This window comes from Agelaius phoeniceus, chromosome 5 (genome assembly GCF_051311805.1).
Source record: "Agelaius phoeniceus isolate bAgePho1 chromosome 5, bAgePho1.hap1, whole genome shotgun sequence".
NCBI classification, from domain to species: Eukaryota; Metazoa; Chordata; class Aves; order Passeriformes; family Icteridae; genus Agelaius; species Agelaius phoeniceus.
This window is the reverse complement of record NC_135269.1, coordinates 58,404,692-58,421,859: the sequence shown is the minus strand read 5'-3', so window position 1 is coordinate 58,421,859 and position 17,168 is coordinate 58,404,692. Positions and strand designations below refer to the sequence as shown.

At 41.7% G+C, this 17,168-nt stretch overlaps 1 protein-coding gene across 2 annotated transcripts in view; it reads left to right on the top strand.

Moving 5' to 3' along the window:
• The first annotated feature begins 1,815 nt into the window (after positions 1 to 1,815).
• The window catches only part of CPNE8 (copine 8), a 71,960-nt gene continuing 56,607 nt past the window's right edge, over positions 1,816 to 17,168 (top strand). The window contains exons 1-2 of one of the 2 annotated variants that reach the window (XR_013182470.1): positions 1,816 to 2,483; positions 16,089 to 16,129. Coding sequence is in view for 1 of the 2 variants with exons in the window: in XM_054632120.2 (XP_054488095.2) it covers positions 2,344 to 2,483; positions 16,089 to 16,129 (181 nt within the window). In the remaining variant the exon portion in view is untranslated. The remainder of the gene's footprint in view (positions 2,484 to 16,088; positions 16,130 to 17,168) is intronic. The other variant, XM_054632120.2, reaches the window with a different exon arrangement.

The following is a 17,168-nucleotide window of genomic DNA, read 5'->3' as shown; positions in this document are numbered from 1 at the left end:
AATTTAAATTACTCACACCTATAGAATTGTAACAGTTATATCATTTATAGTGATGTACTATCCTTACTCTAATAACTCTTCATACGTTTTCAGTTATTCATGCCAAGCCCTGTGGGATACACTGATCATGTTTAGATCCTTATAGCAGATTATAAAAGAGGGAGGAACTGTATTATAAAATGGAAAAACAGTTTGGTTTTTTTTTCTCAAAAACTGTTCTTTAGCTTTTAGTCATCTAGTAGCTTATTTGTACTCTGCATTAGCCTCTCAAGACAGCACTGGTCCTACACCCATCCCTTCATATTACTGTACAAAGACAGTAGTGAACTAAATTCCTTCTTGTTTTTTTTGTTTGGGTCTTGTTGTTTGGCTTTTTAAAGCAAACAATGATTGGCTTTTTAAAGCAATTTTAGCTGTAGGCTTACTGGTTTGGCTGCCTGTAGACATACCTAGAATACTTGTGAAAGTACGTGGTTTCTTGGCTGTACTGAGAACTTTAGACAGATTGGTTTAAGAGGAAGTACTTTGGAGATATCTGATGAGAAATTGCTCTGTGCTTAACAAATTGCTCTGGACAAGAGAATGAAAATAAAGAAATGAGATTTCAGGTGATAACCTCCTGAAAACAAAGAGCCAGAAGATTAGAACTGGGATGTGGTTGGAAGTTTCTGAATAAAATATCCATGGTATCTTCCTTGAGTTTCTGCCACTGGAGTTGTGTTTCCGATGTGTGCTGTGCACAGGGAGTATATCTCCTGTACATAAGAACATGTTGCTGTCTTCTGCATTCCCACTGCTGTTCCTTCTGTTTGCTATGAGCTAACCAGGTGTTGACATTCAGGTTCTCTTACCATTATTATGATGTACTACTATCGAGCATTGAACTTGAATTACAGCAACAAGAATCTAGGAATTAAATTCAAAATGAATGTAATTTGATAACGTTTGTGGCTTTGGAGTTACATTTCTTTTACAAATAAACACATTAAACTTCTTTATTGCTATATGTAAAACTCTCAAGAGACAGAGGAGTAGAGGAATTTAGTACATGATTTTGGGTTTCAGTATATAATTTTCAGGGACTTCAACTTGGCCTACATCTTGTGTAGCTACAGACATGGCATTTAATTTGCCTGTGCCTTAACTTCCCACCTGTGACATGGGAATGGAAACACTTCTCTCTTCAAACTGCTATGATGGGAAATAAATATTGGGGACTACTTAGATGCTATAATAATGGATACAAATTAAACACATTACATATAAGATGATGCAGTTGTCGTGATTATTGGGAACTACTATGAGCACATCAGGGCAACTGGATTGGTGGTCTTGGTAAAAAAAAAAGGAATGGGTCTGCGCACGTGAAGCCCCGGTTTTTCAGTGTGTCAATGCACGCAGTGACCGCGGTAAATTGGCCTGTTTTGCAAAGGGAGGGGCTGCAGGCTTTCCGAGGGCAGACACCGCCGCCGTGCTCCCTTTGGCGCCCGCGGAGCCCTCAGGGGCCCGGCCCGGCCCTGCCCTCCGGCCCGCTCCGCCGCGCCCCCTGGCGGCACCGGCCCTGCCCCGCGCTCCGCCGTGCCCGCCGACCGCGCGCGTTCGCCGCCCGGGGCTTTGGTGGGGGCGGCCCCGGGATGGTCACTCCGCGCCGGGCCTCGGAGTGCGGCCCGCAGCCGCTGTCCCCAGGCGCTGTCCCCAGGCGCCGCTGCGGTTGCTCGGGGCGCGGGGACCCGCACACGCACATCTATCACCCGCACTAACGCGGAAGGAGGGGATTCCCCGCACAGCCCGCAGAACGGGACGGAACGGCGCGGGCGTTTCCGTGCAGGAGCCAAGGGGAAATCCCCGGGGAGCTCCCTCGTTCACTAAGGCGCAGGGAGGAGATTTCCCGGACAGCCTGCGGGACGGGACGGAGCGGGAGTTTCCGTGCAGGGCTTAGGAGGGAAGAGACCGGGGAGGCACGGGAGCGAAATCGCTCGGGAGCGCACCCTGGGCACGCCTCCAGCGGGGCACTTCCCCGCCCCGCCCGCCGTGGGGTGGCGGCGGCCGCGGTGCCGCGCTCCCTGAGGGCTCCGCTGTGTCCCCGCTCGGGCCGTCGGGCTCCCCGCGCCCGGGGCGGGCACGCGCGGCTCCCGCTGGCGGTGACGTCACGGCCCGCTCCCGCCTCACCGCTCCAGCCGGCGGGCGCATCCCGCGGGTGCGGAGCGGAGCGGAGCGGGCTCCGCGCCACGGGCGGCAGCGGCACCGCGCTGTGGAGGCCGGCAGGCGCCGCCTCCTCCCTCCCTCCGTCCGTCCGTCCGTCCGTCCGTCCGTCCCTCGTTCCCGCCCGCGCCGCTCTGTCCCATGTTCGGGCTGGGAAAGCCGGCGGGGCAGCAGGAGCTGGGCAGAAGCGGTGGGCTTCCGAAGATGGCGTCCGTGGGGGATTTTAACGTACTCAGCTCCAGCATCCCGGCCACCAAGGTGGAGCTCTCCGTGTCCTGCAGGTACGGAGCCGGCTCACGGCCGCGCCACCCGCTCGCCCCGCGGCGTCGGAGGGAGCGGACGGGCGGGGGCCGCTCGTCCCGGGCTTGTCAGCGGAGCGGGCAGGAGAAGGCGGCGCGGGACGCCCTCCGCATGCCCCGCGCTGTGCGGGGCGCTCTCCCCCCTGCCCTCGGGGCGTGCCGAGCGCGGGCAGCCGGGGATGCCGGCGCATCCTCGGGCAGAGCCGGGCGCAGCCCGGGGCCGGCTGCCAGCCCGCTGCAGCCCGCTGGCCGCGCACCGGGCGTGTCCGCCGCAGGGTGCTGCCGCCGGGCCCGGGGGCCAAGCGCCGGCTCCGGGCTCTGCCGAGACGGGCAGCTGCTGCCGCCGCCCCGCACCCTGCCCGCGCCGCCGCCGGGAGCGGGAGTCAGGGCGCGTTACCGGCAGGTGTTGAACTTCTGGAGCTGTCCCAAGCGCCGTGGTGGGGACGGAGACCTTCCGTCCGCAGCAATCCTGGCACGGGTTCTTCTAGGCTCTCTTGCGAAACTTAGGAGTACGGGCGTGTTGTGTTGCCTCGTCATGTTTTATCGTAACGCTGCTGCCGAGAAATTGAGGGAATGCCAACCCGTAACACCAAACGTAGTGTCTGTGGTTTTGTTCCTTTGACGCTTGTTTATCGGTATTTCAAAAGTCCTGTTTTCTCCCGTGATGCAGAGGTTTTCTCATTAGAGGTCTAAAAATAGTTTTATTTGTGCGCTTTTTTATTCGTGCCTTCGTTCACATTCCGCGACTTCCCTAAGTATTTCCTAGTAGTTGCAAAGTGGTGACGCCTTTCGCCAGCAGAGTTGGCAGCTTCTAGCGGAAAATTTGAACTGTCAGTGTATTTCCTGATGGAAATGCGACAGAGTTTCTTCTACAGTCCGTTGCTTCATGTTGTAATGTAGCTCCCCATTTTATAATGTTGCTGTTTACCTGTAATACTACCACGATAGAATGGCAGTGCTCTAAACTTAAATTGTCAGACCACTCCCTCTCTTTCCTTAGTAAATAAAGTCTGATTTGATGTTTTACCAAGTGTGAATTTCAAAAGAGGCTGAAGCAGTGAGGAATAGAGTAAGATTAATTTTTTAATACTGAAACAGTCACCAGGCTGATATATAAACACCCCGTTGTACTTGCTGTCTCTGCAAGGTTCACAAGCACCAAATGTTGTCTGAGGAAGGGTGTGCTGTAATGTGTAAAAACAATCCAGGACCTTTACTTTACTTTTAAGTTCTTCAGATAGTCTGTCACAGTTACAGATGCCAGAGCACTTATGCTGAATTTGACCCAATTTGCTTAGTATGGGAGTTCCTTTAATTCCAGTATCATTTGTGTATACCTGCCATGTTTCACAGTAATCCATCAGATAGTCACATAGAAATGCAGGTACAGAACACAGTCAGTCGATTCTGACCTTACCTGTAACTAATTTCAGTATATAGTTTACAGCAGCAGTTTCTCTGTAGATGTTGTTAAAGGCCAGGTCAGTTTTGTTAAAACTTTCTCATTTGTCTTGATGTCAAGTGCAGAAGGATGGGAATTTCCATGGAGATTCCTTTCTTCTGTATGTGCTGGATGACACTTTTTGATTACAAAATTATGCTTCAGAGCAGAGTATAAAATGAGTGACACTAGGGCAGAGATTAATGGTTAACACATTTGTGATTCATCTGTAAACACATGCATTGGTTAAAGCTTGTGAAATGTGGTGTTAAATGAAATTGTGAAAGACTACAAGAGCAAACTGCAAAATTCAGAGAATGCTGAAAATTCTATATTAACTAGCAGTTGTGTATTCCTTAATATCTGGAGAGAAATACTTTTAACAACAGTTTGGGTCATGATGGTTTTTTTCCTTGATATTTGAAGAGTTGTAGGACCAATGTGGTCACTAATTTACATCAGCAATTGTTAGTTGATAACTATCATTTATTCCTAGATTTTTTTTTTCTTGGGTTTTTCTTTTTGTTTGGCTTTGGGGTTTTTTGTTGTTGTGGTGATGTTTTGTGGGGTTTTTTGGGCAGGTTGTTTGTTTTTTGTGGGTTTTTGCTCGTTTTCCTTGTAGGACATGAGGGAAGATCTTCCAGTTTGTACAGGTAGTGTAACTTGTGGTCAGTGAAGCAGTGCCCACTGTTTGTCTTATAAAGTAAATTTCTGACTCTTCTTCCCTTTGTTCTGTCTTTCTGTCTGTCTTATTCAGTAAGGATACAGTTTCTATTCTTTTAGCTCTCAATTCCATGTGGTTTATTTGTCAGAATTTCCCAATTTGCCTGCATCCTCATAATGCCAGTGTTGCCAAAGTGTCCAGATTCAGCACTATGTAGATGGCATTGCACTACTTGATATTCTCCAAGCCACCCTGGTTTAGCTTCAGGGTCACATCAGGTAGCCTTTAGGAGAAATGCATCTCATGGGATGAGAAATTCTGTGAAAATTGTAAAATCCAGGAGTGTTTTGGTTGTCAGGCAATGTTCTTTATGACTAAAAGTTTTTTATATCATCCCCATAGCTTTTGAATGCCAGCATTAGCTGTAACTTTAAAAAATGCTAGAAAAGCAAGAAATTAATTTAATTCTAGTTATTACTACTCAGTGCCTATCAAATAAAAACTTCACAATTCTTTCCTGACTCTCTAAGATGTAGTTTATCAGGAAGCAGAAGTCTTTGACTCAAGAGCCAGCTCTAATCTGGCAGAAGAAGTTACATATGTATCCCAGAGGATCCTCTGGTGTTGGTAATTGTCCACTGTAGTCTGGATCAATTGCTGTAGTAGCCATCTCCCTCTGCACCCTGTCTCTCCCTTCTTCACATGTGCTGAAGGGCTTTTATGACCTGATGAAAATGTTACTGTCACCTGCCATGCAATCTTTATTTGTTGCTGCCTGGCATAATTTTGCACAGTTGTCATGTGGTGAAGGACCAAGACCTTGTCCCTGCAGTCTGTGTGAAAGAGTGGAAATAGGCTGCACTCTCTCCTTTTACCCACTATGTTTTCCAGCCCAAAGATTCCTCTTCCTCTACAGGGGTGTTTGCACTGCATGCAGGTTATAACCCTGTGTCTAGACAGGACTCTTCTCTTACCAGCTGTGTGTGGAAGCTTGTGGTCTTATGTGAGCTTCAGGTAAGCTTCAGGCCATATACCTGTCATCCTGTTTTCCCTCTGCTGATATCCTCCACTGATTCCAATCTAGTTAAGTCTTGGAAAAACTCCATATTCTGTTCCCATCTTCCCTCTGTTAGTGCTGTTACTATGTGTTGACTGAAGAAGTTTATCTAAGGCCGAGAACTGCAAGATTGTGGTTATGTATCTTGAAGTTTGTGCTCTGTGTGAGCATACAAAATTCAGTGTAGCTTAATGGGTTCAAATTTTTAATTTTTTGTATAAATATATATATTTAATATATAATGTATAATGATGGTTTCTGTTTATCATGGTTACTGTGTGGACAGGCCTAGGCTTTTTTCCTGTAATACATGATAATTCTGCAGCCATTCTGCAGTCTTATGTTAATAAAAGTCAAGAGTTTTATTATATCTCATGTTAATATTTATTTATGGACTTATCAATCAGAATGATCTTATTGAGAGTGTTTTTTTAATACCTGTAAGAAAGTGAAGCTGTAGTTTTATCATTTTGACTTCTAGTAGTGTATCAAAGATGACATGGTTATTGGAAAGATGGTTCTAAAATATTGACAGAGTGCAGGGTCACTTTGCTAATTCAGAGCGTTTGTTATGATAATTCTGCTTTGAAAGGCTTTATGTTCAACGAGGCAGTGTGTCTTTATTGGTCTGGGTTTATGTTGGACAAACTCTCCACTGCCTGTGTTCCCACAACGGGCGTTATGTGCATAAAGGCACCATAAACACCTGTCACAGTTAATTCAACAGAAACACACTTGGTTGCCCATGCCTGTTTTGGATCAGTCCTATTGCACTTCACAATTTGTACAGAATCTAATATTAATGAATGAGCAGAATGGAATTAAGCAATCCCTATTCTCAGTAATTGAAATTATTCCATTTCAAGTTTCTTGCACAAACAAAGAAAGCATACCACTTCAGAATTTCAGAATTGTTCTTTTTGTTTGGTAGTGTGAAAGTCTTACCCAGCCACTTTCAAGTGTTTGCAATACCTAAAAGTATGTTTAAGTATATCTTTGACTGTCCTAGGCATTGATCTCTGGCAAGATCATGTCTCTCCAGCCACCATACTTACCTTCTGTTTTTTTTTTTAATATTAATAATTTGTTAGAAGTCTCTGTCACAGAAAGATATAACGATAAAGGAGATATTCATAACAAATTATTCAAGCTTGTATTATTCAACTCTGTATAGTAAAAATACAGAATATAAAATTAATTTTGATTGTAAACCTGGCTTTCATCTTCCTGCTTTCTTCGTGTATGTGTTTCTAGATTGGATTAAAAGTCCATGGAGTGGTTATGTGTGACTGGCAACAGAAGGTTGATCTTACATTGTTGTTTTTTCTTTGAAATGATACTGCCTAGAGAACCAGCTGGTTTCAGATGAGAAAAAACATTAATGGTTTACAGTGTCCACAGTCATGGAGATGTATTCCTGATAGATTTCACCTGTGTGTCTCTGTTGTTTGAAATTTAAACATGCAGCAGTGTGACTAATAGAATTGAAAGCAGATCGTTTGCACTATAGGTTCTGTCCAGCGATAGTTAGTGATGGAAAGATGGATGCTAGTGTCTGTACAAACATGGGGTTCCATGGGTGAGTGTCTGAAGGAGAAATGGGAGTTAGTGTCTTTGAAATGGGTCTTGGTGCCTCTGCCAACCTCAAGCTGCAGAACCCAGACAGTTTGACTCCTGAACTTGAGGGTAATAGACAGATGGGTCAGCACAAAGTCTGTTGCAGAACCCACATAGCCCAAATTTCTAAACTCTGGAGGAAAATGACACGTTCAAAGGGGGAATGTGGTAGGTGGTTTGGGAAGGCTGTACCTTCCTAGTACTGCAGCCACTGGGGAAAGGAAGAGGTCAACATTTGGCTGGGATTTTAGGATAAAAGGGGGCTGTGTCTTCTGAAGCCTCAAGAGAGAGAAACCCCATGGGCATGAGGCCGAGTGGGCTCTCTCCCTTTATTCAAATAATGGCATAGGACTCCTCTGTCTCCTTCATGGACAGTGGCTTTTCATGGAGTGATTTTCCACACACAAGGGACAGGCTGTTTTAACCTGCCCCTGAGATGGGGAACTGAAAGTTCTTACTAGGTCCCTCGTGGTGGATTAAAGTGAAACAAGAATGAATGACCAGTGTGTATACACGTGGCTGGTTTATTTCAGAGCAGTTGGGTTACATTGCAAAGGAGGTGGTTATTATTAATAGAATATATATAAGTATAACAATATCACTTAGGAAAATATACAAGGAAAAGAAAGGGTAAGAGTACAAAAGAAGAAGAAAGATATCACTACCCGTGGATCCAGCACTGAGACTTGATTGTTGCAATTTTGTTGTCTTTTGGTCAAAATTGTGGTCACAGTCTTTATCTGTTGGGGCTGGAGTTCCCCTGTCATGGTTTGGAATGGGAGGAAATACAGGGAAGTGATGGGTGGGAAGAAAAGATTCAATGGGTAATGTATTCCCTGGCTCCACTCCCAGGGAAGGCCCAGGTGCCTTCCCTGGGAGTGGAGCCTTACACTATGAAATTCTGTGGCTCATGCACAGTCTGGGGGTGCTTCAGGGGACTTTGAAGGTTTGTGGCCCTTTCTAAGACATGACTGCTGTTTCTCATGACTGCACAGGTTGAGCCAGTTGTGACTTACCAGAAGGAATTAATACCTTCAGGCTTACCTGTGAGTGTCCTGATAGCTCCCCCACGGGGTGGGTTTACACTTGAGTCTCATCAGGAGAGGACGTTGGCATGATAAAAAGCATTACCCCACCTTGCAGGATCTGCTTCTTACTGGCCTTTTTGGTTTGGTGTGGTCATCCTCTGGTGGCTGGGTGTGCACATCCTCTGCACCTGGGCTGCTCTTAGAAGATCAACGGTTTCACCACACACCCCAAAATTCTTCTCCTCCCCTTTGTTTAAGGGGTGTGATTCTGGCCTCAGCAAAGCACCTGTTGCTTTTGCAAATGGGATTTTTGAGTCATTAACCTTTAACATGTCAGTTCTCATGCAGGCTTCAGGTTTCACACAACCTTGGAAGTGTCAGGACTTGTCAGGATTTGTCTGAACGTGCCTTTGCCTATGTGGAGCTGTGTTTGGCTTTACTTAGCTGCAAACCCAAACCTGCTCTGTTTTTTTTCTAGTTACTGGGTGGCTACTGCTTAGTTAGTTTCCTTTTGGCTTGTCCTTGTATAATTGTGTGGTATAACCATATTTCCTTCAGCAGATAGTAGTAGCTAGTAATTATTATGTGTATAATGATATATTTGTGACCCTGACAGAATGGTGCAGTGCAGAGGAGCATTGTCATGGTGTGATAGCAGAGGCTTTGCAAGTGGGGGCACAGGATGGGAGTGTGGCAGCAGAGGGTGAAAAGAAGGTACTCAGGATGTTCCCCTTGCTGGGGACCCCAGTGCTGTAAAGAGGTCACCAGTGGTTGGTAAAGAAGGACAGTTTGGGAGCTGGGCAAAACTAAAAGTGATAAAGGAGCAGGTCTCAAGCAGATGTAGTACAGGCTGTATGTGGTGTACAGTAAATGTGGATGTAGAATGGAGTTGCAGATGAATGAAGTCAGGGCATGTTAACTCAGCTGGGGGTCCTTGGAGTGGGAGGAAGAAGTCATCAACATCATTCTCCTTCTGAGACCACCTCTTCCACCCCTGCCACCACTGAAAACTTCATGGTTGTCCTCAGACAGGAGGTGGGACGCTGATGGTTGGCTCACTTTAAGACCCTCCCTCAGCTGAAGCCCACTGTCTTAGGCTTCAGAAAGGTGCCATACAGGAAGGCCTGGCAGCAGGAAAAGCTCTAGGAAATGTGCAATAACTATTTTTATGAAGACCCTCTGTGGTAGTATTATTTTTCTCAATTTTTTATCTGCCCATCCTGAGCAGTGGCTCACCGACCAACAGTCCTGCACTGGCAGAGAAAGGATGAATATTACACGGATGGTATGTACTTCCTTTTAAAATTACTTCTTTGAGGTGTACCTTTTAAAAAGTTGTTTCAGAAAAACTACAAAACCAATCTAGGTTTTATATGCTGTTATGCATTAATGAAACACTGTATTAGATGTATTATACATTCCTAAAGAAATCAGATCTCACGTAGGGCAGCACACCCATGGATTTGGATGGTCTGAATGAAAGTAACTGGAAAGGAGTGGTGAGTTGGCACTAGATTGAAAAGCTCTTTTGACCACCAGCAGTCATTAGTGCCATTTCCCAGGATCCATCACCAGAAGCTCAGAGCCAGAAACTGCTTACCTGCCTAGCCCTAGCAACATAAATGTGATGGTTTGTTCTGTTGGTTTCAAATAGAATTTTGGGTTGGTACTGAAGCAGAGTTCCACCCGTTTGTGATAGTACTAATTGGTCTTTTTTTTTAATATAAACTGGGATAGTCTAAGTTTATGTTTAGGTCTGTTTCATCTGCACAAATGTATTTTTATAACTTAGTACTTTCCATCTGTTCCACAGAATTCCTGTAAAACTATTGCTGTGTTAGAGTAAATAAACTTGGCAATTCCTTTCGGGCTTTTTAGCCCTCAGGAGCAATCAGCAGTTTAATAGAGGTTTCATCCTAAAATTGTTTGTGTACATCTAGCCAGAGATGGCTGTGGGTTGTGTTGAAACTCATGGAAGCAGTGCTGATCTTACCCTTCTTTCTCATTGCTTCTCCCTTTTTTTTCCCTTATGGCTTCTGAATCAATATATCTTGACAATGAAAGTTACTGTGAGGCTAAAAATTATTTGTTTTCTGGTGAATTACTTCTCCAGAGGTTATGAAGAGGTATTGTGAATGTTTTCTTAAGCTTGCACATCAGAGATATGTTTGCTTTCTTTCCAGTTCTTCCAGTGCCCTGAAGAGTGGAGATGGTTTGAACAGAAATGAACAGGTCACCCTAATTGCCTGTTAGTCAGCAGAGTCACTGTTGTCTCACCTGTGAGCCTATTGTAAGAAAACCAGTTATTTTGACAATAATGTAAAATTCTGAGAAATTGTTTGATCTGCTGTTAGGTCCAGGGCATTTAGAATCTAGAGATCTGGAGGCTAATAGCTGGCTTTGTTGTGCTCTGACAGAATAGAGAAGGAGAGGGTAAATAGCTGTGGAAGAGTGACTACTTAAGCTGCCACTGAGTAATTTGTGCAATTACTCTGCAGGTAGGTCAAGTGGGCTCTTCACTTGAGTGGACTCTTTGGATCCTACGTCATCTTAGGACTGATCCTTGCAAGTTCAGTGGTGCCATTAAGGCTGAGGGGTAGTGCCTACTAGGTAATAATACACTTATGTTACAATTAGTGCTACAATGGGTGCTATGCTGCACATTAAAAAGTGATTAGGATGCTCATTTTGTTATCAGGATCTTCTGTGAAAAAGTGATGTGGGCCCATCATTGAGGGAAAGAGAAATGCTTTTATTTAATGAACTAGGGACAATTCCTTTCCCCATGGATTGATAAAAGCATGAGAGAAGTAGTGTGTGCTTATATAATACAAATATGATATACTGAAAATGTATATTTTCTAAAAATTATTTTGCATGAGTAACCAAATTCTGTGTTTGCAAACTGCTGAGTGCTTTATTTCACAACCAAGAAATCCTTGCATGCATTTAAATATAAGTCTAAAGAGGAGGAGAAAGCCATTGCACCCAGACAGATTTTGACAAATTAATCTGAAGTGAACCACATATTTCTCATTAAAGATGTCAGAGCTGTTGAAAGCAAAGTAAGTCTTTTTCCAGTCAATACAGATTTTTAATTTTTTTAAAAATTTGAAACTAGAAAATCAGATTTTAAACTGCTCAGTTCTGTAGTTACTGTGGTCTGTTCTTCAAGGCCAGAATTCTATAATTTCTGACAGGGGAATTGGATTTACTTCTGCTTATCAGCTTGGTGTAACAAAGGCTTAAAAAAAATGTACAAAGAAGGAAGTTCAGATATTGATCACTAAAATAAAGTAAAATTTGAAGGAAAGGGTATGTGGACAAGGAGGGTAAATGCTAATATTTAGCACACATCTGACAACATACACATAGGGCATAGTGGGTTAGAGATCGGAGGAAGCAGCAAAGCCTGTGATGGTTCCTGGTGAGCCACCACTGCTGACTAGATCAGTGAAGCATCTGATTGATACATGTGACTTGTTTTAGGTTAAACAGTGCAAAACACTTGGCATTAGGAGGCATTTCTTTGCTGAGAGGGTTTAGGTGCTGGGACAGGCTTCCTAGAGAGGTCGATGCCCCACGCCTGGCAGTGTTTAAGAGGCATTTGGGCAGTGCCCTCAATAATGTGTTGTAACATTTGGTCAGCCCTGAAGTGGTTGGGCCTTTGGACTGGAGGATTATTTTAGGCTCCTTCTGACTGAAACATTCTATTCTAAAAAACTTCTTGAGTACTGGACTTTTATTTTGATAAATTTTTACGGAGTTTATGAAACTATGCAAACTAAGATAAATATGTTTTAACTTTATCTTATTTGATGATCTCTTTCTTTCCACCCTGGGGAAATGGCTCTCATTATACATAAAAAAAATTTTCCCAGCATTTCCAGTATTATTGCCATGGCTCCTATTAATTTTTTTCCCCTTAGACATCTATGGTGTTGCAACTGTTTTGGAAGGTCCACACCAGAATGGGCAGGTGCAGAATGAATTCCTTCAAGATCTGTGCTAGTAGAATAATGCTTTCTGCACAGATGTTCCCAGACTTCCTTGCTGTAGGTATTTGATAGGCATGTTTCTCGAGAAAAAAGTTTTGGTTTTTTCCCCCTCTCTCATAATTGATAGAAATTCCTTTTCTATTTGCATTCTTTATCTGCAAGACTTAATGGACATAGACAAAAAATATACTCACCAAGTTCATTTAAAATACAAGTTTCTCTCTGTTTCTCTCAATACTTTGGTTAGAAGAAAGAAAAAGAAGTTTCAGATATTTCTGGTTTCTGAGTTTGTGAGCTTTCCTGAGACAAAACAGCTTACTACTGAAGACAATGCTTTTCTCACTAAAAATACACACTTTGTATTGCTCAGCATGTTCAGAAAGTGCCATTGAAAATTAAGAGCACAAAGACCACCTAAAGTTCTAGAAATACATTCAGTCTGCTTTCTGGTTTGTGTTACCATCCCTTGTAGATTGTCCTATGCACAGTTACTGTGTAGTTTTCTTATATTTAAGGGAGCACTTTGATTGTTATTTCCCTGAAATGAAAACACACAAATGAAATTGAGCTGCCTATTGAGGTGTTAGGTGAATTACTGGCCAAATCAGACTCTTTTTTTATTCCTTTTTTTTTCCTGTTGGCACTTTTTCTTTAAAGTTCCTTTTGAAATTGGCTGCGTTGCTTGAACAGCTTGCCAAGTTCTTACATTACTATTTTGGTTGGCTCGTTATGATTTGGACAATCAAGCATGCTGCAAACTTTGCTGAAGACATTGTTTATTTGTAGGAAAGTATGTGAAGGGTTGAACTGAGGGTGTTGCAAGTTGTACTAGTTCAAAACCACAACTTCATTGCACAAACTTGTGGTGTTGTGAGGTCCCCAGGACAAGGTCAGAGATGAGAATTTGACTCCATGTTCTCAGAAGGGTGATTTATTATTTTATGATACTATATTAAAAGAAATGACATACTAAAACTATACCAAAGAAAGAGAAAGGATACATCAGAAGGCTAAACAAGATTGAATAATAAAAACCCATGACTGACCAGAGTCCTGACACAGCTGGACTGGGATTGGTCATTAAGTCAACACAATTTGCATGGAACCAATCAAAGATGCACCTGTTGGTAAGCAACCTCCAGACCACATTCCAAAGCAATCTGATCATTATTGTTTACATTTCTTTTCTGAGGCTTCTCAGCTTCTCAGGAGAAAAATCCTGGGCAGAGAAGATTTTTCAGAAAATATCATGGTGGCACGAACTGACCTGAATTACAGTGTTAAACTTGGGTGTCTACCCTGCAATCCTTTCAGGGATACTGCTTCTGTAGAAATGTTCTTAACTCATTAGATTCTTTATTTTTAGATTCTTTAGGATTCTTTAAGAACCTGTAGATTCTCATCTACAGATTCTTACCTCCTTTTTATGCTGTTCCTATGGTGCCTGCTTTTTGCAGCTGCTGGAAGTACCAGGATCAACTAAGCTTTACAGTACCAGGCATTCTTTATGTTAGGATGTATATGGGAAAATAGAGGGGAACAAAACTTAAAAAGGAACACAAAAAGATTAGGAAATATGTAAAGAACTCAAAGCACCTTATCTCAGTATAAGCATGACTAAAATTCCTTAATCATAATCTACATTGGCAAGCACTAACATAGCAATTATAAGGTCACTGTATGGTCATTATGCAGAGAAATTAAAATTGTTTGGAATTCTAATGGTGAGTATGAGAGGCGTGTTCCAAAATCTAATGCACTATTTATTCCATATAAGTCTAATTTTGAGGGTTTACTGCAACTCATTTTGTGATAATCCAATTCTAGTTACCAGGAATTAGTGATGTATCTAGATATGTAAAATTAAGGAGGAATAGGAGGCAATTTTGATTTTGGGTTGGCAATTCCAATATTGCAGAATTTGCTGTACTGTCTTTTAAAGCAGTTTGTAGTGATTGTTGTCAACTACTGATTTGGGTTCACTGATTTTCCTGAGTTTCTTAATACTTCCAATTTATATTTGCATGATTTTCATCAAGGTAAGATATGGTTTCACTGAGTATAATTGTATGCATAAAAATTACATTTCTGAATTGACTAGAGAAGTTCAGAATGATTAGTGTGTGCAGAATTCAGGTGTATTCACAAGTAGTAATATTAAAGCTAGTGTGTACTTTAGCTAGGTTAAGTAAAACAGATATGTCCAATGTTCTTTTCAAGCTATTTTTTTGTTCATATTGCTTGTTCTGAAGTGTGAACTTGGCATTACCTAAATTTAGAATACAGTATCTTTTCATTGTTGAAGTCTTAATTGGACCACTTAGAACGCCTGTATTGAACAAAATATTAATGTGCTTTTCAGCACTGCTCAGTAGCTCAAAAATAATGTAATTTAGATCTGAATGAGAGTAGTTAATGGTGACCCTTGAAGAGGCTCTACTAGTTATTGAAAATAATCAGCTATAAGGAATATAAACTGGTTATTTAATCCTTCCTTTTGCTCTGGGGTAGGATCAAAGACCTTTACTAGAAATTGTAGCTATCTGACATGTTCTTGAAGACAATGGATATTTCACATCATGTCTCCCACCTTTAACAGTGAAAGATGTTAAAACAATGGAATAAAGTTCAACTTCTGTGCCTGTGGTGCAGAAGATTCAATTTATGGTTAAACCTGTTCCTACTTGCTCTGTCTGCATCGAGGTCAGCTTCCATTTGTAGCAGTATTTCCCTCATAGATACAGTCTATATTCCTCTGGTTATTTCTGTTTTCACTGAACTCCAGTGGCTCCATATCTGTCTTAGATTGCAAGAAATTGGAGTGTCCAAAAGATTATTGCTTGAATTGTTTGTCAGTATTACGAAGAGCAGATGATTAGTCTAAAATGACATTTCTGTTTGTGTATTCCAGTATGCCTTTTCCCAAAGGTACAAGAGTCCTGACTTGCAGTCAGTTTGTGGTCAACTGTAATGTCTAAGGCTATTTTTGACATAACTGCTGTATATCCAGCTCCATGTAGATATGCTGCATTTTTGCTCTTAAGCTAATAAACTTTGGAAAGTATTAAACTTTTTTGTCTCTTCTCAATGGCATCCTGTTTTCAGAACATTTTCTAGTCTGTTGAGACAGTTTTTAAAATTTATTTTTTTAATTATGAAATGTTGGTAACTATGCTGAGAATGGGTTCTGGTCAGTCCTGATTCTTTAGAATTGCTAATTTAAGTCTGTTCAGCTGTGAATGATTCTCAGCTGGCTGAAATGTGAGTATGATATTGGGATTGCATTCCATAACAAAATCAATATTTATTCCTAGGTGTGCCCTGTGCATGGATTAGTTCTCTTTACCTTACTTGTCCATGACAGGTTCTTAGAGATTCTTCCTGATGGCTCTGAAATCTCATAGCCAAGATTTTGAGTAAAGTCTATGATTTTTGGGTTGAGCTGGCAAGTTAATCTCTGGTAGACCTTGGTGATTTAAAGGTATTTCTCTTCCTGATGCCTGTTACATGTATATATAACATACACGTGGTTGTTTTTTGATTCATGGTATTGGAGTATATGAGCCACAGTTTGCTCAAATCCAGAATGGATAATAAAATGAAATGTAAGCTGACTCCAGTGTTAGTGCTGGCTAAGTCTTCTGTATCAGGAGGGGAGAAGACTAAACTGACTCCTGGTTAAAAATGTTAAAAACGTATGTGCATTGGTGTCTGATTTGCATCTTTCACAATTTTTTGTACCTAAGATTATTTTTATCTTTTCTTTTTTTTTTTTTTTATAGAAATCTTTTGGACAGAGATACATTTTCTAAATCTGATCCAAGTGAGTATATAGGATTTTATTGTTTTTCTTATTATGTATTTTAAATGTGCAAACCCTGAATAAAATTAGGTGGGTGATTTTCTTCAGTGTCAGTTAGGTTTACACTGTCTTTGTGACAATTACTTAGAATAATTAAGCTACACTTGAATAAGGTACACTTATAACTAATGTTATGTGAACTGGAAATTTGAAGACTGGTATTAATACTGCTTTCCTGAGCTAAATAGTCTCTTATTTAGTATTTAACCTAAAGTTTCCTAAAATTAATAATTCTAGAAAGTTGGGTTGTTGTTTCTTTTTTAGTATCTGCTGTTTTAGATATTTTTCAAAGCTATTAGGCAAAGTACTAAATAAACTAGAAGCATTTGTTGCTGCTAGTACATACTGTCCACTAATCTTAGAGTCAAATGCTGAAAAATAAAATTAGGTTAATTAATCTCTGGGAAACACTGTCTGTCCTGATCAAAAATGTATGATGGTTTTGTAGTTAATCTGTTCAGAATTGTAAGCTAGTGACACTCACTCTCCTCATAAGCTGAATTATGACAGGATCCTCCAAAACTGCCATGTCTATGAATTTATGATGGGGCTTTTAAAATCCATTACTATCTTCCTGTATAGATGCTTTATGAAAACTTTAATCAAAGAACCAAGATCACAAAAAATTTCCTTTTTCTTTTGAAAATGTTACTCCAAGGAGTTTTGTGTTGTTAATAGACTGGTCCTTAGTTTGTGGTGCCTTCTTGTCTCTCCTACAACTCTCCATTTGCTTTCATCCATAAGTTCAATTTCTTTCTTTAAACCTGGGCTTTTCTTCCTTGGGATACCACATATTGTGCTTACTGGCACTGGAAATAACCCAAGACACATATACTTGTATCAAGTCTCTGGACATGCAGCCATATCCTGATATTTGAATACTGAGTCATGTAGCAGTATGAAACATTTGGGTACTTTTGTTGGAGTATATGTTTCTGTTCTGCATCAAAAAAATCTTGAGAGAGATTCCACAGTACACTTTTGAAGGGAAAAGCTTCTA